Below are 22,531 nucleotides of genomic sequence, written 5' to 3'. Positions count from 1 at the left end.
ATTTCGCTCCTGGCCCTTCCAAAGGGTCCAGAGTGAAATTCTGGATAAGTCCTGTCCCTGGCTAGTTTCTTGAGCGAATTCTCCTTTTTGGGCCTTGTGAAGATCGAACCAATGTTGCCAAGTTGAGAAGTGGGTTCTATATGGGGGATTCCAGATGAAGTGAAGTAAAGGAAGTGTAACATAAAGCCTAAAGAAGGAATTTCGCTCCTGACCCTTCCAAAGGGTCCAGAGCGAAATTGTCATTATCACCTAATTTACTCATGTGAAATGCTGAAATTTGAAATGCAAGACTTGATTAGGCTAAAACAAGCATATGCTCACCTTCCGGAGGATTTTGGAGTGAAAAAATGGGGTAATTGAGGCCTAATCAAGAAAATCGTTCCTGACCCTTCCAAAGGGTCCAGGGCGAAATCCTTTGAAACTGCTATTTTTCACCTTGTTGGGGCCGAGCGAGGAGCTAATTGTGAGGTAACGTTGAAAGGAGGTCTAAATGAGCCAGGAATGCAAAATTCGCTCCTGACCCTTCCAGAGGGTCCAGGGCGAAATTCTTATAGGGCCTGTCCCTAGAAAGAGTCTTGAACTAACTTCATTTTAATATCTTTTTTGTTGATGATTTAAGTTGAAAATGCTATGTTGAAATGAATTTATCATGTGTCCTTAATCATCTTTTGGTTTGTTTTGACAGATGAAAGAAGACCAAGCCAGGACAAGGACGGCCTTCTCCAACCCAGCATCAGCAAGGACGACCTTCTCTAGCCCAGCATCAACAGGGACGACCTCTTCCAGTCCAACATTTGAAGGAAAGACAAGGTGGGATCCCAGTCATCACTCCTCCAGTCGAGTTGGTCCACTTCAGCATGTCCAGATTCAATGTACCTGACTCATCAAAGATGGCACTAACTTCGATGTACCTACCCCGACTATCCATTGGTCGAATATTCCAGAGAAGACATGTGTCCAATTAATGCAATTATTTCATTGGTCAGAATTAAGTTTGTTGTAACAAACCCTAATTAGGGTTTCATTGTAAAATCTCGGCCATTGATCTCAAAGTGATCTGAGCCATTGAATTGTATTGAGGGCGCTATATAAGCCTTGGCTCCTCATTTGTAAAGGCTAATAGTTAGTCATTAATAGCTAGAAGGTTAATAGTTAGTTCATAGAGGTTAGAATAGCTAATGATTAATAGCAAATAGTATAGCAATTAGAGTAGAATAGCAAGAGAAGGCAAAGATTGTTGCCAAGATGTTGTTGTAAAAGACTTGTAAAACTTCATTGAAGAAATGGTGAAATCTATGGGTCGATTCAACAATTTGCATGGTCTTTATACTTCTTAGATTTGATTTCATGTTATTAGATGAGTGGAAGAAATGTGTTTGATTGATGGTGAAATTTGTTTATCCATACTACTAGCAGTTTGTTGATTGCAGACTTGCCTTGTGTAGTCAATGGAATCATTCAACTTAAGCTTAACTTCAATTGTCGCTTCTTCACTGATATGCATCAGCCTGATGGTGTCTATGCATGTAGCAATGATCTGAACATCATAAAGCTTTCCTTCGAAGATCGCACTAATCTTGTGGAGATGGTCCTGGGATGTCAAAACAAGACTTAGTTAGAATTTCATCAAAGATCATTCATTGCTCCTACATTCTTAGTGTCAGAATTAGATCCTTCCCTCGCCCTCATCCTTTTTTTCCCTTTTTTCAAAAAATCTAGGCTAGTGAAATTCTGTGTTCCAGCAATATTCAAAGCAAATCAGACGTTTAAGTCGTCAAGTGTAAGTCCCCTTGTGATTCCAGCAAATCACATCATACCACAAAGAGCTTATCCACACGTAGAGATCCTACACAACAGAACCTTGGAGTTACTTCGACTGATCCTTCAGCGAGATCTTCAGCAGTCAGGAACTTTGTTCAAGAGAGGATAAGGTACCTTTAGGTATTTTATTCTGTGTTTGCATGTGCATGAAAAACACATCAACAGTTCCCAAGTTCCTAAGTTCCCCCAACTTCGGTGACCCAGGTCTCTGAAGTTCTCCAAACTCCTTCTAGCTTGCAACACTTCCGGATGGCATGATCGACACTCAAAGCTTTAAATGCTGTGACGACTTTTGTGACTTGTGCACCTTCTTTTGTGGAGCCATAGGGGTGCATTTAATGTTTTTGACAGGATTTCCATCAAGAGAGGTGCGGGGCCATGGGGGCCATGCTTCTTGTAATGACCTATGTCATGTTTGCATACTCTCACTTTGGAAGGTCAGTCAATCCACCCTTCTCAGGGTTGCCTTTTGTGGGTATGGCTAGGTTGCTTGCATGTACATAAGTCAAGTGCATGCACTTCTCTGCACTCCCAAACTGACATACAAGGGTCATGATCACTCTTGTAACCATTTTTCTATATAAAGGTTGTTAAGCCTCATTGAAAAGGGTTCTCTCCCTACTGGCTTGAGCTATTCTATGCTCTCTCACTTCTCTTGTATTATTTTGTATTTTGCAACTGTAAGTTGGCCATTGGCCTTATAATTAATTGAAATCACCATTCTTGCCTTCTTTCAACTTATGTATGTTGTGTATGTTTTCTTACCTTCATCATAGGTGTATGTTTTGTGGCCCTTCTCTCATTTATGATGTGTTAACTTATTTATGAATGTGACTTGTGGGAAACCTTCTCCCCTCTTGGCATTCAGCGAATTCTAACCTCCATACATGCAGTGGGGTCACTCATACAACTGAAGTTTGTGCATCTCCTGGGTTTTTCAGATGATTCTTTGTGTCATTTCGGGTAGGGAGAGGAACAATCTCTTCTTTGTGCATCACCTCCTTTTATTTCAAGCATTTCTCTCTGCCCTTTACCTCTGCAATTTGTTAGGATAGGCCTAGGAGTTAGTTTTGAAGTGTTGAGTTGGTTCAACACCTGCACCTAGATTGAGAAGGAAGTCGGCCTTCTTCGGAGATTCAACCCCCTTGCGCAAGGTCCCACACTTCGGGGTTGTTTCCATGTTTCACAAGGTTGTTGAGTTGATAGCTCAGCAAAGGTGTGAGCTTTTGTGATAACAGAACCCATGCAAAACCACTGATCAGACCCAACATTAGGGACCAAAATGTTCAGGCACAAGAATTCCAAATCACAAACAAGTAGCTTGTGACCATGTTGTTTTAGAATCTAGCCCTTAAGTAGAAAATCTATAATGATTTAACTCGCAATTTTTTCTCTCCCATTCCAAGAGACAATCTAATGTCTAGGGAACCCTTATTTGAAAAATCCTATGTGGTTCTATGGCAGATTAACATAGGAAATCTCTGTTTGACTCAAATTTTCCATACATTAGATTTTTTTTTGTGCTTGCCATCATTTGGTTTAAATTGTAGGCAATGGATTAGGTTAAGAACTAAAGAGCTTTGTTAAGGTTTATATACTACCTTGATTTATAATGCATAAAAAATAGTTGTCACCTTGCCTATTTTGTCCATTTTTTGACATGATAGATACTTTTTCACGTATATTGCCAAGATTCCTATACTTTATTAATATAAGAGATTTGACATCTTTTTCCTGCATACATCACTATCTATTGTTTTGGTAAACATTATATCAGTTTATTTCCACACAAGTAACAAATATGCCTAAAATTTTTGGCATAAAATTATTGACATTCTTTTGCACCGCTATCTAAACCAGATATTCCACATACAAAATGCCACCATGATGAAGATTCAAATAAGATGATCATTTCCATTTAAATCTATTCTGGACATAAATATTCAAAAGGAAGTTGAAAACTGCATCAAAACATTTTAGAGGTATAACATTGTATAATAAAAACACATGCAAACATAAATTTTCATAAATAAAACATAGAAAAACAAGTAAGAAAGCATACTTTGAAACTGGACAGTAGAAGAAAATGGAATTTAAATTATAAAAACAAATATGAGAAAAGAGAAATCAATGCAGACCTGTATGTTACTCCAATGTTTGACGTGAGAAGTTGTATCTTTTGAACCTGCATAAATATTAATTCTGGTCAAATGCATGACCAGAAAAAATTTAAAACATTTACTATTTTTAAAGATGAATACAATACAATATGTGCAAAATCTGGCATTATACTAAATGCCAGTTTTATGAGACATAATGTGAATTTTAGCCTACCTTATGTATAGGTGTAAGTGTATACCATGCACTCTAACAAGCGTAGAACATAACATCAATACCAATTGCACTAGTTTATTTCAAGTTTACACTGGTCGAGCATGAAAGCTGTGATTCAGAATTGATGGCCTTGGGAGATAAACCTAAGCATAACTAGATATTTATTAAAGTTGTATGTAAATGTTACCCAAGAAAGACAAAAATCTTCATCATGAATTAACAGCATAGCTGCAGAAAGAACCAAATCAGCATACTTTTTGATATGGAACTAACAGCATTGTTCTATGGCATAGGAGGGGGCTTTACACTCTTCTTCAATGACTTTTTGCCTTTTCCTGCCTTCTAAGTTGTACTTCTTGAAGAAGTAACATATTTTTCTCTGCAAACTATTGTGACACGAGAGGCAAATCAACAATTTTCTTCAAGGACTTTTTGTCTTTACAAATCATTTGAGTTGGACCACTTGAAGGACCATCATTGTTGACACTATCTTTCTTATATATGAGACATTAGGTGTCTAATCTTGTAATTGATCTTGCAACCTATTGATTTCTTACCACAGCATCTTGTATTGATTGCAAAACTACATAAACAAAGGCTTGTATTAAGACCAACATTATCTCTACTTCTTGTTCGTTGCTAACATCAACTTGCAAAGATAACATGCCATAAGTGTATTAAGTTGACATGATTACAAAGATTACACACACTTCTAGGTTTGATTCCACTGATAATGCTTAGTGTATTAAGTTGACATGATTACAAAGATTACATACACTTCTAGGTTTGATTCCACTGATAATGCTTGGAGAAAATACTATTCACAACACCTAATGACTTCTGTTGTCAAATGGAGACAGATTGGTTACTTATCACTTCAATGGGTTTCATTTTATGTATACTGCTAGACAAACATAACAACCCTCTTCATATGTTCGCCCTTCCAATTACCCATCAATACATGGAAGAAGCTCATCCTTTTGATACACCCATCAATACATGGAAGAAGCTCATCCTTTTGATACACCCATCAATACATGAAAGTGAAATTAAAGCACGTGAGAGTAGAGAGGTACATAGCACTCAGGCAAAATGTAAAAAGGATCTGTCCCATCAATAACACCTACTTGGAAAAAAATTAAAGACTCTTCCTATTAGGATTTATGTCTAGTAATAGTTACAAATGAATAATGAAAGAAAATGAACCTAAAATTGACAATATCCTTATTTCTCCTAGGCAATTTAAAAAGGCGATGAAAAGGCAACATTATTGCAGCTATTTTAGGCATTGGGTATAGTAGTTCAATTGCAACAACTTGACCCATCAATGTGAATCAAAGATACCTCAAGTGTGAAACATTGTGATTGTTTTTGGTTTGCAAATTTAGTTTTTCTTTCTTTATTGCAAATAAAAGTTGACTAACTGCTTGAAATATACAATAACCCCTTGAAGTAAAAATTAAGACCTAAAATGCATTTTCCACTTTTGAATAAAATTTCCTCCTCTAATGAAAACATAGTCTTCTAAAACACCTTCCTAATTAGAAGACTACTAGAATAACCTAAAACTTCTGGTACTTTAAAACTTCCCAAAATTGTAATCTTGAATATGGAAAGCCACAAAATCGAACATTGTCATCATGAGCCAAAGAAACCTTTGCAAACTAAATGGGAAATGGGAAGCCAACTCCAAGCTCCTCAAGAACCATGAACTAGATGTAGGAATGTAAGGTCATTTAGAGGGATCAAAATGGAAGAGCCATGTGAAACTAAGGTCAGGGAACCATGAATCGAGTATTCAGTATAATGAATGCAGAGGTTGCAGAATATATGTTCTTTGGCGGTGTTCAAAAACAAAGGAGACATGTATGTTGGGCTACACTCAATTAAATGCCAGGGCACTGCCAATATTGCAGAATGGCACATAGAACAGCGAAAAACAGTGATTTGAATGCAGAGAGAATGTGAATGCAGAGAGAATGTGAATGAAGCATGTGGAATGGAAGGCACCAACAAAGATGGAAATGGGGATTTTAATGGTGAATATGGATCTGTGGAAGAGCCATGAGCAACAATATTTCCAAATGAATCCTACGTAGATTGAGCCATGAGATACAAACTAGATTAAATGCAAAGATCCGAGTGGTGGTTGAATAGGCAAAAAATATTTAGTCTTCACTTTGCCATAGCATGAACCATCTGAAGGATATTCAATGCAAAGACATTCACAAAGATATGTAGTGTCCATACATGTACAAGCGGAGGCTAGACTAGAGCCCATGTTATTATGACAATTAACAATGTTGCCCATTGGTTTAACACAAGGAACTGGCCTTGGAGGTTCTTGAAACCACCTTCTTTTCCTCTATTGATTTCCCTTTGCCAACCATTTATTCCTACTTTCAAATTCATCACTCTTTATCTTCGCTCTCCCATATAAAAAGATTAGTACTAGTTTGCCTCCATTTTACATTATATTTAAACTACTGAATCCCTCATCTGGTTTGACAGAGCATCAACACAAAATTACCTTTCAGGAGACTTTCTACCTTGGTAGGAATTATTTGCAACCAAAAATTGAACAATAATGGTGAATTGAAATAATATGCAACTAAAAATTGAACAATAATGGTGAAAAATGATCATAGATTTTGTGGGTTTGGAAGGAATAACCAGAAACAGAAAATAAGCACTATAATACCAATGTTAGCCTACAAATATAATGAAAAAAAACATTGACAAATGAAAGACACTTAGACAACCATAAAATATATTCAATGAAAGCTTAACCATTCATGCATTAATCAAAATGAGATACACTACACATATTGAAAAATATGAAAATGACTATTCAGTTCATCTTCTAGATGACTGTTCAGCTTCAAGTGTAGCTAGGAAATACAGAAATATAAATATTATCCTAATACTCCTATGAATATGTATATTAGTGTTACAAATCCATCATAAGAATGAGAAAAAAATAAAAATCATAATTCCATGTCTATCATTAATATTTCTATATTTAAAAATCTTGTTCCCTCATATCAAATCCACTATTGTAAATGTTTGTTCGACGTAACTTGTGTCTGTGACCATAGTAGCTTGTAATTCATTATTTTTTGGTATCTTTAAAGTTGATTAAAAGAGTCCATAGAAAAAGTTTTAATTTCTTAAAAAACTCTATATTTGTGATTTTTCCAATTTCCAAAGTCTGGGTGTCAGGTTCAAGTCCAAGTCTGGTAACCATGAGGCAACAAAACCCACAACCTTTTCTTAAACTAGGGGAATTTTCTAGAAAAGAGAGATGCAGATTAATTAATTAATGTTTACCACAAACTTTGTTCCACAGAGATGTGTCCCCTGCCCTCTTTTGTGATCATTCTAGATGCTTGTTGGCATAAGGACTCAAAGGAAATATTCCCACATCCCTTTCTTTCTAAGTTTTTCTCAATCACAGGGACGGTTCAGGATTTTTCCACATAACCAAGACATTTTCTGTTTTAAGAGGAGTATTTGGAGGCATCCAGACATCCTTGAGAGATTGAGAGATCTCCCTCATTTGTTAGGGCTGTACTGGGGACACTGCTAACAATCTACCTCTCAATAATTTAATTAAAGGCACAGAAAGAAACATTTCATGTAGAGCTAAGAAAAAACAATATTGAGCCATCTTCAAAAACTTGTTTTCATGATCATTGATATAATGACAATAAGATATTTATATGTACACTTCCATATTCATATTTGAATATTTCATTCAAGTTTGTATCTCTTCTGAATTTCAATTTTCAAAAGTCAGTGGTCAATGTTGAATGTTCATTGTTCAATACCATAGCTGCGATTGCTATTTGAATTTCGGCTATTTAGATTCTAGAATATTTAATGATGTTTATCAGTTTAAACATTAATTATATAATTAAAAGGCTATATATGCGTATCAGTGTGTGTGTGTGTGTGTGTGTGTGTGTGTGTGTGTGTGTGTGTGAGAGAGAGAGAGAGAGAGAGAGAGAATGTAAAGCAATTCCCCAACTTTCCCCAATATTTGATCACAAAAATGCACCCCACATCCCTTTGTTCCCCATCCTAGAAACTTGAAGAAATATTATAGCCATTTGATTGTTACAATTCACTTTTGGTTCTCTCATCTTGTATCATATTATAGTCATTTGACCTTATTTGTTCATTGTTGCCAATTTGCCACTTCCTATTTTGGTTGACTACTGAACTAATGGACACTAAAGCCTTCCTAAGGTACCTCTAAATTGAGGATTTTGTTTTATATAATAAGAGATCTTGGATCTGAATGCTAGTAGTGGCATCTCTCCCTGTAAGTGTCGTCAAGCACAATAGCATCTCAGTCAATGCACCCCTTATTGATCTAAATTTTATACCTACTGGGTACTGTGTGCCGCTGACACAATGTTTAAAGGGTGGATATGGATGCTAATAGTAACATCTCTCCCTATAAGAGTGGTCGAATACAATACCATCTCTGTAAATGCACTCGTATTCATTTAACTTATATGCATACTGTGTGCCACTGAGACAAAATGTTTACAGAGGTAATAACTTATATGCATGTTATAGAACATAATAATGTGCACTTCTTGGCTATTTGTTTTTTGTAAGTGCAGCTTCTAATATGTTGCACTAAATATAAACAATTTCTCTAATAGGCTCATGGCAGTAACTTAATGTTAGACATACATGGAGACAATCACTTGGACAAAACTCCCACCAATGAAACATCCATAGTCACATTTATATCACATAAAAGTTGTTTCTCACAGTTAAGACATGAGTTTGATATATTGGATCCTTCTCATCAGTGTTATATTCAGAAAGGCACTTTTGAACCTATACTCTATTACACTTTTGAACCTGTACTCAAATAAATATGCATGATGCAGAAGATGGTGTCTCAACTTTCCTACTGTCTTGAATAAATATAATGTTGGAAGTAGAATGTTACCGAGGACTCGTCAACAAGTATTGAGGGCAATTTCTTCTCTGTTGCAATAACAACTCCATTTGCAGCTGCACAGGAAAAATAAAAGTTAAAACAGATTGCCATTAGCATTTTAGCATACCTTTCGGTTTATAAAAAGTTGTACCGTGAATTTTCTTTGAACATCAAAGGTGTATCTAATCTATCATCCATTGACTGACTCAATAGACATGCAGATCAATTCACAAGCATAACAGTATATTATTATTTAAAGATACACTCCTTAAACACATTTTCTAAACATTACACAAAAAGGGAAATTGTAAGTGATAAAATTGAAAAGAAGCACACGAGGATTGAAACATTTGGTAGATTAAGTGTGAGTTCCAATCATCCAAGTACATTTGGGAATTTGGAGGATAAAACCCTGTGAGGGAGTGGCTATATTGTAAATTATGAAACAAGCAATATGCAAATTATAAAATAGCACCTATTCAAAATAAAGAGCTCATAAGCTGGCAAACTTGATACAAGAGATGTTTGCCTACAAATGTCTCATTAATTCAAAAACTTAGCAATATATACATCTTGCAACTAGAAGAACCAAAAACTGGGCATCGTTTCCAAACTATGGTTTCCCTTGGAAACTGAAGAGTCGTCACCCCTAAGTCCAAATAGGAAGTTAAGTTGAAATGGACAACCAAATGAGGCCATATTAGCTCCCATATTAAATAAAAATATACAAAAATATTTATTTTTTAGTACACCAACTTGGTGGGGTCCTAACTTCTAGCCGGCTAGGTGAAAATCAAAACTTCTTTGGTGCATTGAAAGATATCCAAACGGCCCATGTGGGAAGACAAAAAATTTCAACCAAAAATGCTCCAAAGCATTGTAATGTCCCCCATTCGGGAATGCCCTAATTTAGCCCAATATCTCTTTCCAAATAAACAAAGCTGGGTTAGAAATACCTTTCACCTTATTGAAGTCTTGCAAAACAGGTTAGAAGCCTTTTACAACAATAATTCAATAAGCAGACTATCTTAATTAAGCATCATTAAGTTCATAGCAGAAATATCAATTTAATCATAAGGTATTTAAATATGTTTGGGAAAGCTCAACCATAGGAGAGCATAGGATAAGGTGACTTTGATGGGGTGTCTTGGATCCTCTACCCTAGGCCCAAGAGCGGATATAGCATCCCTCTTGGCCTCATGTGGCCCGTGCCATCCATCTGAGGTGGTGTACCCAGTGAGGTGTCCCACAGCCCATTCCCCCTCATCTTACAATCCCTTTCCCAGTTCCTATGATTGGACACCTTGGTGTGTTCATTTACCATGATCGAGGGATGAGGTTATTCACAATAGGGTGCCCTGAAAGTCCATCTCTTCTATGCCCAAAGGCAGTACCCCCTGTACCTCCTTGGCCTCATAGGACCATTTGGTCACCCATCATGAGGTGCTGTACCTAGAAGAGTACCCCATCACCATACACCTCTTGCAATTCCTCATTTCTTCTACCATGGCTGATTTCAATAAACATTCAGAAAATATGAAGAATTCCAGTATTAAGCATGCATTCTACATATAATAAATAAACAGCAAACCATTAATCAGATGTAATTAATATTCACTATGGTATATATATACATATATAATATACATACATATATATGTATGTATATTATATATGTATATATATATATGTGTGTGTGTGTGTCTGTATGTATGTATGTATGTATGTATGTATACATACATACATACATACATACATACATATATGTACATATATACATACATGTATGTATGTATGTATATATACATACATATATACACATACATACATACATACATATGTATATATATATACACATACATACATATATATACATATACACACATACATACATATATATACATATGTATATATATGTATGTGTATATATATATATACATATGTATGTATGTATGTATATATAGATATATGTATGCACGTATATATATACATACATACATACATACATACATATACATATATAGTATTCAATCAACTGCTGTGTTCAATGTCTCATAAAATGCCAAGTCTGATTTCTTCAATGTCCCTTTGTCTGTTGGGCGTGTTATTCTTATATCCCTCCATCGGGTAGAGAGTGGTGACATTCCATCAAGATGTGACTGCTGGAGTGGTGGTGTCCTTTCCTTGCAAATCGCATGACCCTTCATGCTGTTTCATACTTTTCATATTTTATTGTTTCTCCTAACTAATCATCATTATAGAGGAAACCGCTAATGTTAAATGGTGAAAGGGTCAATCAAACAATTTAATCTTATTGCCTTCAATCGATCAAACAATGAGTCTTATTGCCTTTAATCTATAGAAGTCTGACTGCTGTTAATCAAACGATTGTCTCCATGAAATTGTGAAGTCTTACTTTGTAAGACGATTTCATCATTTGGATCTGCTGATTAAGGAATGTGATTTGCTGCTAATGGGGGCATCAAATCAGGGGCATGACAGTCCTCCCCTCCCAAATTTGCTTGACAACTTAAGATGTGGCTGCTGGAGTGGTGGCGTCCTTTCCTTGCAAATCGCATGACCCTTCATGCTGTTTCATACTTTTCATATTTTATTGTTTCTCCTAACTAATCATCATTATAGAGGAAACCGCTAATGTTAAATGGTGAAAGGGTCAATCAAACAATTTAATCTTATTGCCTTCAATCGATCAAACAATGAGTCTTATTGCCTTTAATCTATAGAAGTCTGACTGCTGTTAATCAAACGATTGTCTCCATGAAATTGTGAAGTCTTACTTTGTAAGGCGATTTCATCATTTGGATCTGCTGATTAAGGAATGTGATTTGCTGATTATGGGGGTATCAAATCAGGGGCATGACAGTCCTCCCCTCCCAAATTTGCTTGACAACTTAAGATTTGGATGATTGAATATCTCAGCTCCTTTCTGTTGAGGTGTTTTTTAGGCACATGCAAACACGGAATAAAATACCCAAAAGTATCTTATCCTCTCTTGAACAAAGTTACTAGAATGCTGAAGATTTGCATAAGGATCACTTGAGATAACTCCAAGGTTCTGGTATGTCGGGTCACGACGTGTGGATAAGCTCAATGGTTTGATGTGATTATGCTGGAATCACGAGGCTACTTACATTGAATTGTTGAATGTTTGGATTACTAGAACTCGATCATCTGATGTTGCAATCTTGTGATGCTTTTTGTCCTAAACTAGCTTAAATTGAAAAAAGTGCAAAAGAGAAAGAGTTGAGGAATTCTATCTTAAAGCCTAGAATGCAAGGAGATGGGTGAATGATTAGATGGACTCCTACCGGGCAAGGCCTCACTATCAAATTGAACGATTTGACACAAGCTCAGTGCAATCTTCTAAGGTGCAATTCGGAGATGTTCAAATCATTATCATCAAACATTGATTACCATTCAAGTTAATGCATAAACAATGGATATATAACAATTTAAAGTTAAGCTCATATCATTCCAGTTGACCACACGAGGCACACTTGCAATCAACAAGAGGCTAGTGGTATGGACTAAATGGATTCCACACAAATACATTCAACAAATTCCTCCATTCAATCCAATCAACATGAAAGCAAATGAATTGAGAAGTAGAGACCATGCAACTTGTTGGAATAACACATTTCACCATAACTTCAATGTATAGACTACTTCCATTTACAAGCCTTAGCAACAATTTCTTCTTCTCCTAATCTATTCTAATTACTTACTATCTAACATCTATCAACTATTCGCTATTTCTATGCTACTAACTCTTCTCTATTCACTATTGCTATTACTATTAACCTTTACAAATCAAAGATTTGAGCCTTTTATAGTGCTTTCAATACAATTTGGAATTTTGACTCCCCTTTGCAACTCCAACACTTAGTCAAATTTATATCTCATCTTTGCATTACACCTCTTGAGCGGCAAATTGGAGTAGCATTGCAAGATTTGCTCTTAGGTGACCTATTGAGTGAGCATTGTAAACCTTCACCTAGGCAGCAAATTGAGAGACCATTGCAACTTGTTTGCATTAAAGTTTTGTCCTGATTTTAAGACAAATTTGACAAATTCTCAGATCTTGATTCAATACTTCATCCTCAACCCTCTAAGCTTCCTTCGCACTAGAACTTGATGATACAAACCCTCATCTCAAACCTTAATTGACCTAGGCGACTTAAATGATTCCGATCCTTGAATGCACCTCTCAACTTCATGAAACTTACATCCTCAGCTACTAAGATTGAGGATGCTCTAAGACAAAAGAAACTTCAGTTGGAGCCTAACCTCGAGAGTTAACTAGTTGACCAACTTTTGAGCAACTACATGTCTTACAAATGAAAGGCTAATAGCAAAGACTCGACAATTACCAAAGGCTAAGCTAAGACAACTACCCTAGAAAGCGAAAAAGTGGGGGTCCCCATTTGCAATGGGGCGATGTGTGAAAATGTCACAACACTTTCCAAGTTGCATCTTCAATAGGTAGGCTCTTCCATTTGAATAGGTATTCCTCAATAGTTTTGTTTCTTAGTCTTTTTCCTTGCACATTACATTAAGGATAGTCTCAAGTTCCAAGATCAAATTGCCCTCATCATCGAGTGGTGACAATTCCGAGCATGAGATAATGGGTTGTCCCAACACCCTTTTAAGGTGAGATACGTGAAACACATTATGAAACCTACTATTCATGGGAAGCTCCAACTAGTAGGCCACTTCTCCTATCTTCCTCAATATTTTATATGGCCCATAGAATTGGAGCTTAATTTTTTTTTATCCACTGACTTTGAGTGATGATTGTTTGTATGGTTGCAACCTTGAAAAGACCAAATCTTTGATCTCAAGTTTCCATTCAATTCCCTTTCTATCCACATACACCTTTTATTGGTTATGTGCTTGGTTGACGTTGTCCTTAAGTGCATTCATGATATCCATAATTTTTTGTATGAAATCCCTAAACCACAGTACACAGTTCTCTGAAGGATGTTGTTGTGTATCCATATAATGTTGGGAAGGGTCTCATCCCTATAGACATATGGTAGGTGGTGTTGTAGCAATACTCCACCAAATATAGTCACTTAATCCATGCATTCTGATGCCCTGTGACATAGTTTCTTAAATACCCTTCCAACCATTTGTTGACAAGGTTTGTGAATGATAACTAATGTTGGGAGTTAACTCTATTCCAACTAGTTTGAATAGCTCCTACTAAAATAGGCTAAGGAAACGACTGTCTCGATCACTCACAATGTTTCAGGGCAGTCCATGCAATCTGAAAACTTCTTTAAAGAAGACTTCGGCCACATGGGGGGCTCTAAATTCTATTGATATAGCCATGAAGTGTGCATATTTGGTTAAGCGATCAACCACTACATAGATGCAGTCTTTTCTTTGTACCTTAGATAGCTCCGTTATGAAGTCCATAGATATGTTCTCCCATTTTTGATTGGGTATGGGTATGGGTAGGGTTGGAGTAGTCCTATCGGGTATGTATGTTCCTCTTTGTTTCTTTGGCACACCATACACTAATACATCTCCCTTGAGGCCTTTCCATGAGAACCTCTCTCTAATCTATTTGTAAGTCTTGTAATTCCCTTGATGTCCAATCGATGGATTGTGATGTATATCCGGTCCTTGTAAAGAATGAGGTCATCAATAACCCGGTACCATCCAATGCTTCAAAAACTAAATTACTATATAGAACAAGCTTTGGCTAGATTATATTTTAACATGAATTAGTAAATCTATATGCTATCTTGATACTAAAAGCTATATAGAATACAGATAGCAACTATTCATGTCTTGCTCTAACATATCGCATTCTATAGCTAGGCTTGGTTTGTTTAACTTAAACAAGTGTCTTTATCATGATTGGTTTTATTCTAAGTTATTGGAACCGCCCTAGCAGCCTTGGAATCGGGTCCTAATTCCTTACGGATCCTGGTCCAAGCCTGGTCCCCCGTGGATTCCACCCGAGTTCCTCCCAGACAGCTGGGTCTCTCCTGACATCGTTCTTGTTCAGCTATCTATTGTGCCTCGGAATTCACAATAATGAATATCCGTCCGTTAAGGGATGTAAATAGTTAGATCCCATGTTTTCAGCTGTTTAGGTAGAGCCTATTAAAATTATATCGATTCTTCTTCCACAACTGGAGAAGGTGGGACTCCCGTAACATGGAGCGTAGGTGTGATGGTCCTATGGGCGTATCTAGCCATTTTTATTATAGAAAATTATATGTATATATAGATAAATTGTTAAAAAATATATAAAAGTATAGAAATATCATAATAAAATAAAAATCAAATTTACATATAACAACTCTAAATAAGTCGGTCAACTTTAAGCCTTGTCATGGAGAGAGACAGAATTCTTACATAATGAAAGGACCTTTTTAATGTGTTATAGGTAATGCTTGCAATTTGTTTTTGTTTTTTCTCTTTAAAATCGTGAATGGACAAACTTTTTATAAAAAGATATTAAAATTGTGGAAGGTTACATATTTTAACGATTATATAATTATATTTTATAATTTTGATGTTTGAACATATATATAATATATGTATATATGTGTGTGTGTGTGTGTGTGTGTGTGTGCGGATATTCCCGTACCCATACCCAAGGGAAAAAAAAATTGTCGATTTTGTACCCATATCCTTATCCATACCTGTATCCATACCCAAGGGTAAAAATGCACAGTTCATAATAAAACATAATTTATGATCAATTTAAAAGCAAAAACTTATTTCACTTGTATTTGCAATTACTGGAACTAAGCAATTGTGAATAGCCTATTGTGTATGGTACACTGATGTAGTATGGCAATGAAAACAACTACATCTCGATCACTGGTAGAATCATGTTCCCCCTTGGACAATAGCTATTCCTCTGTAAGGTTTCTGAATGACTCTGAAAATGCAAATCTCACACTCAATAAGGTAGAAAGCGTAGTATCAAGGATGCAAAATTTTCTAGGTGCAAGATCAATATAGCAAACAAATACTAATTAAATTTTTTAGGTGCAAGATCAATATAGCAAACAATATTCTCTTTGATAAACATCTTTTACTGATACATGACCTAACACAATCCATATGACATAATTTCTTATGATTAAAATTAGATGGCATAGATAATTCCCCAAGGAAAAGAAAATGAAATAAATTTTCAGAATAACATATGAAGAGGACTTAATTAATCTCCTTTCTTTCCATGGTTTGGCTCTAAGTTGTTGATCAATTAACAAATAGACCCCTCTTTAAAAGGGAGTTGAAGACCTCATGTTCAAATTTCATCTATCTACACTAGCACAAGTTTACAATAAACAAAGTGATGATAAGGGACATTTATGCCATCCAAATGTTGCATTGCAAAAATATCAAACTTGACAAAGATATTTTAAGAAGAAAATGTGCATTAAACAAATCTTCATCAATACATTGTGTAACCATGTCAAATCCAATGATTTGTCGAACTATGTGCCTACATCCTCCTGATGTTGTACCTTTCTTTCTCCTAAAATTATCCCACGGTCCCTTTCTCAAACTCTGCATTGGCTCTATTGTAGTCATGGAGGAGGATGCTCTGTACATTCTTCAGCTCATGCCTTTGACGCAATCTGGAAATTGGTACTTCATCAACCTCTTTTATTGGCTCTATCCATAATTCTTTGGCAAGGCCTGCTTAACTCTCAAGCTTTGTCACCAAGCCAAAACCCAAGGAGGTACAGGTTTGAAACTATATGTTTTAGATAAAGTTAAATGATCCCCTTGTTCTTTTAAGTGTCTAAAAATGGACAAGCATAAAAGGCAAGTTCAATATGACCCAATGGCCCAACACACAACCCAAGTGGCATATATAAAACCTCGTCTCAACTAATTCAAACTTGATGGAAGTACTAAGTTGACCTATAGGACCTCCTTGACTTATATTGTATGCTTTTTGATCATTTACCAAGTATTGGTGCTTCATCACTTTTGAGAATCTTATTTTTTTATTGTTAATTAACAGATCACATCTTATACATCAGATTGCCCCTTTGCCAAATGCAAAACCACCTTTGATGATTACATTTTTGGCAAAACCAGCAATCCTATTCATTTATTTTACCTATGTGAATCTTTTGCATGTGTCATTCTTGCACTAATTTTGGCTCAAAAACTCTAGATCAATTCATTATTGAGTGCACCCAATGTAGGAGAGATTCACTTAACACTTATCTTTCTTATTTATAGATCATCCATTATTTAAAATCTAGAAAAATATCATAGAAGGGTCTTTCACTGATTTATTTTGGAGAGCCAATTGCTTTTGTCTTCCACCATTGGTGAACAGCAGCATGTATAGTCTTGACTCTTCATGTTCATAAATCACACCAGATTTCCAAATTTCTAGTAGGTTTTCTACAATGTCTACAATTGCCCAACAAAGCCATAATTGTCAATACCAAAGCCAGAACAGCATCTAAGCTCTTGAGTCTTCAGCACCACCTCTCTTTTACTTTGTTCCTGGTCTTTTTCACCTTGCTTTCATCAAAATGAGCATTCATAGCAGACAGGAGATACTAGATAGCTGGGTCCCTAAAGACCACTACACCATCAACATTACAAACCTACATCTACGATCTTCATTTATCGAAAAGTGGGATTCCTTCATAGTAGTTTTCAATTAATATCATTTTCATAGAATAGAGAATAGTTGTTAGAGTGGCTACCTTATCACTCTGAAATTGCAACATTCATTTGTAAGTTCTAGATTTAAATTAGCTTTAGTTTATTAGCTTAGATTTGTTTCTTTCTCTACCCTTTTATTGATCAAAACAGCGGCACTTTGTACTTAAGGACCCATGAAATTAAGTAGACAAGGTCAACATGCAATTCATTTCTCCTCAAACAAGACAATAAGCAAACCAATAAACAAAAGGTAAATAAGAATAAAATATTTGTTTTACCAGCATTGTCATAAAAATCAGCAAAAACTTGTATTTTACATCAATTAATAAAAGCAACATTTTGATTGAAAAAATATAAAAGGTAGGAGTTAAATTGTTTAATCATTGCTTGTTTTTGTATATATGTTTTCATAAATCTTGTTCAAATTGCAATTGAAATGAAAAATAGAGAAGACTTCTTTGTTGATTTTAATATTTAGAATTCATTTGCAAGGATAAAATAGTTTTCTTCATTCCTGCAAGTCATTCTAAAATACAAAAGGGCAAAAAATTGTTCTTTTAACTATTTTATCCAAATAAATTGTATTAGATAGATCCCATTAGTTTGCATATCAAAAACATATAGAAAACATAACAAAAAAATAGTTTAACCTCGTCATTTCATTTAATCTTGTTTGTTTTAACTTTTACTATAATTAAAAGCATTTAAAATCAACATTAGAGTAATCTTAAATCACTAATTTGCATTTAGAATAGTTGCAAACATTCATTGTAAACACAAAAACAAAACAAATAACTTGTGAGACCTTTTCCTCATTCAAGCTAAGCAAGCTTATAAATTTAGTCAAACAACATTATGAAAATCAAATCAAACCAAAATCACAAACACTAAACTAGAATTGGAATATAATCTCTAATCATCACAAGTTTTCAAACAAAATCAACTTTTCAACAAGTAAGTACTCAAATTGCTCAAACAAGTGCCAAAACTGCCAACAAAAGCAAAACATTGAAACTAAGGATGCAACAAGGTTTCTAGTTATATTTTCTCACATGATAACACTCAACATATCACACCTATGTATGTAGAAGTTAGGAAGGATTGCATGGAGACTACTTTCAGGGAGTTGAGAGCAAATTTACCAACTCTTGGAGCTATTAAGGAAGAACACACTCGAATTCTACTACAAATTCAACAAGAGAACAAATATTGTGAGCAACTGAGGTTGCTTAAAATGATCAAGTGAAAGGTTGCCCATAACAACGCTCACTTTGAAATCATACGGCAAAATCTTGATCAACTCTGCCAAGAAGTTAACATCCCACAAATCACAACAAATAGCCATGCCACCATCATTACACACCAACTTGACGTCCTCATCATTCACAAGAAACTCCTTCCTTGTGAAGAGGGTGGCCCACCTAACCCCCCACCATTACACCAGTTGTTGTCTTGCAAACAAAAGCAGTCTGTTTATTGAATTTTTCTGATCAAAATGACAAGTGTGCCCCCCATTGATGATGCAATAGTGGCGAGTTGGATTTGGAGAATATAATTCCCCAAAGAACATCCCATATGCCAATTATACTTGCTGACTTTGCCAGAAATTTAAAAATTGTCTTTACAAAGGGCCATACTTTTGTAATGGTTGTTTCAATTGTATGCGCTTTTCTAGGGTTTCCATGTTTGATTTCGTCCCCTTTCTTTTTTGGTTTGATTTCTTCCAAGTTTTGGTTTTAGATTTTATATTTAGTTATCATAGTTACTTTTAGGCTTTAGCAACCCCGAATATTTATTGTAAAATCCTGTACTTAAGTCCTATTCACCTGCTTAGGTCATTTGTATATATTGATAAAACTTCTTCTCCCTTTCTTTCTTCTCAAGTTCATTGACTTTTCATACCAACTACACTTTGTGCTACTAGCAGGAATACAAAGTTGTCTCCTACATCAAGTATTCATTCTACGTCTAGTCCCCGCATTTGCAATGTAACTTGCCTCTTGCCGCATTCTTTAGCACTGGGACAACCAGCCAATCCCCTAACTTGGAGTATTTTGTCTTCTTGGAGCTATCATCCCTCCTTATATTTAACAGTCCTATTCACTGGAATATGGTCATTTTCATTCACTATAAAACGAAGATATTTGTTTCAATCCACAATCAAAATGATACTGATTGAACATGTCAATGCATCTAAGCAATAGAGATTTCATGCACAATACCTACTTCTAGAATTGTAAAGCGAAGATTTAACCTGTATACAATAACTAGGAGTATTTGACAGGGGCGTATTTACTTCTGTCCATTCGGATGCCTGATTAGTCGTTTGAAGATTTACAGGCATAAATAAAACCCTCTAAACAGAATATTACGTGGTTGTTCAGGGATTAACGCCGTTTGATTGAGAATCCTCGTGAGGTCATGAGGCTTTCTAGGGTTTAATCCTTAGTTTACGACTTCAAGTTCAAACTAAATTTGTTATGTAGTTGCTCATGCGTATCAATCGCAAGAGAGAGGAAATCTAAATAATGTCATTCTTACTGTTTATACTGCCATGAATTTCGTGTTTCGCGTAAACCCTAAGCCTCAACAGGTAAGATTTCCAAGAGGAAAAATAACAACAAAACATTCTGCCATGAATTAAGTCGACTAGAGCTTTAGTAACAAACTATAAATTAAAGTACCCGTTAGAAGTCGCAAAATACCTTTAATTCCCAGCGATGTTTGACCAGACCCAACGGCCATTAGAGCATGCTCGATCTGTACAAGCTTTCCCGATGGACTGTTCGCGAGCATCAAATACCACATTATTAGACAAAAATAAAATAGAAAGATTTGAAGAATGCAGTGAAGAAATGGTCCGGCTGACAGACTAACAAATTCAGAACAAGAAGAAAATATTACCTGAAAGTGGTGAGAGAAAATGAGTACTGACTATCTCCCATTGTTAACGGGTGCAGAGGAAGAAAATAGACAAGAAGGGATCAAGAAAACAAAATGAGTTGGGTCAGCGAAATGAGGATCTTAAAGAGGAGAAAGTTTTCTTCCGCCCGAAGCAAAGGAAAGTCGTCTACTTTTATGTGAACTTGAAGTCCAAAAAAGCTGAAAAAACCCCGAAATATTTAACGCCGTCAGAAAAAATTAGTGTATCTGCTCAAAATGGCAACTCCTCGAGGGGTGTTCTACTCCAACGGCTGTCTTCGGAATCTTTAAGCCTAAATTTGATGACCAAAAAGATACATTATGGCAATTTATATAGTATTGTGGTGTATATATATTTAGTTTATATATAATTTTATTTCAATTAAAGTGTGTTTTAGTGAATAGACTATATTTTGTTGCATTTTTTAATTGAAAAGTTGTTTTATGTTGTAAAAATATTATTGTGTTTTTTGTATCGTTAATTTATCAAAAATTTGTTTTTTTGTTATATCAAATCGTCTAACAAATTGTTTAATTGTAAAATCATATTAAGTATGTTATAAATGTTGTGTCGTGAATGCCTAACATAGGTGATTTCTTTGTTTAATGATTAGTGCAATATTTTTTTGATGAATATATCCTATTTAATTTTGCATTAATATAAAGAAAATAGTACAATATTCATAAAAAAAGGTAGGATGGTAAAAGGGCATACCTATGAGAGTCTAGGCATAAGGTCGAGCCTTGAAAACATTAAAATCAAAGCAAATGGGTTGAGGCCAAAGTAAACTTAAGCAACTAAAGTCATGCTAGGCGAAGGAGGATCACTATTGTCTAGTTTCCCCCAAATATCCGCAAGGGCAGAGTCATCAATAGGCTCTCAACAAGTAAGAGGATTATCTTCAACATTTTCTTCTCATGGCAACTAATGGTGGATTAAAAGTGGCGCACAAGGAAACTTGTTGGTTTCTGGTCATCTAGTGTCCCACAACAAATATTATGGATTTGATAGCAAAGAACATCCTCCATGAGCAAAGTCCTAGGGGTTCTGAGGAGCAGGACCTTGAGAGGAATAGTCTACATGGTTATCTTGCTTGGAAGAGCGGCTACAGTCATATCAACGCCCACAAGGAGAAGTGGAGATAGGGAGAACCCGAGAAACAACTTTGAGAGTATTCCCCTAATGGTTTAGGAGCTCTTATAAATGAGCCACCTCAAGTGCAACTTTGCTAGCTTGTATTTGTATTTGCATGAGCACATTAGAGAAAATAATGGCTTTAAAATATAAAGAAAATCATTTGTGTGAAGAAGTGTTATTGAATAGACTTGCATTTTTATCCTTCTAAATGCTAAAAAGAGTCTCCACCCTAAAAATGTTTCATATCTGAGCAAACTTATGAGGGAGGCAAGGCTAGTCTCCAAGTAGAACCATGTGTCATGAGACAGAATTGGGTCTGAATGGCTTGAAAAAATCATCAATCTAGTTTCAGGCTTGTTGAGCTTGTGGACAAAACCAAAGAAAGTGTTTTAAATATTTAATTTACCCACAAAAATGGTAATTGGACAGAGGAATGCCCATGTGATTCAAATAGGTCCCTATAGGAGGCCTTAGTATAGGAGATACTAAACAAAATGGGCCAACTTAGGCTCAAGAATTACATCCTAAATTCCTTGAATCCATTTTTTATAGAATTTGATAGGATTGGCATGAAAGGCAAATGGAATACACAAGAATGTGAATATTTCTCCATGGTCAATCCATTTCCATTGATATGAAGCCAACCAAACAAGTTTGGGAAGGAA

At 35.6% G+C, this 22,531-nt stretch overlaps 1 protein-coding gene across 1 annotated transcript in view; it reads right to left on the bottom strand.

Annotated features, from left to right (window-relative positions):
• LOC131041924 (proteasome subunit alpha type-2-B) overlaps positions 1-20,985 on the bottom strand; it is a 40,162-nt gene extending 19,177 nt beyond the window's left edge. Inside the window, exons 1-4 of the mRNA XM_057975177.2 lie at positions 20,711-20,985; positions 20,512-20,588; positions 9,128-9,192; positions 3,960-4,006 (exon numbers count right to left, since the gene is read on the bottom strand). Coding sequence (XP_057831160.1) covers positions 3,960-4,006; positions 9,128-9,192; positions 20,512-20,588; positions 20,711-20,751 — 230 coding nt within the window. The 5' untranslated portion in view covers positions 20,752-20,985. The remainder of the gene's footprint in view (positions 1-3,959; positions 4,007-9,127; positions 9,193-20,511; positions 20,589-20,710) is intronic.
• Between the last annotated feature and the right edge of the window lie 1,546 nt (positions 20,986-22,531).

This window comes from Cryptomeria japonica, chromosome 1, assembly GCF_030272615.1.
Source record: "Cryptomeria japonica chromosome 1, Sugi_1.0, whole genome shotgun sequence".
NCBI lineage: Eukaryota > Viridiplantae > Streptophyta > Pinopsida > Cupressales > Cupressaceae > Cryptomeria > Cryptomeria japonica.
Note: the sequence above shows the minus strand (reverse complement) of the source record. Positions and strands in the feature narration are given on the sequence as shown.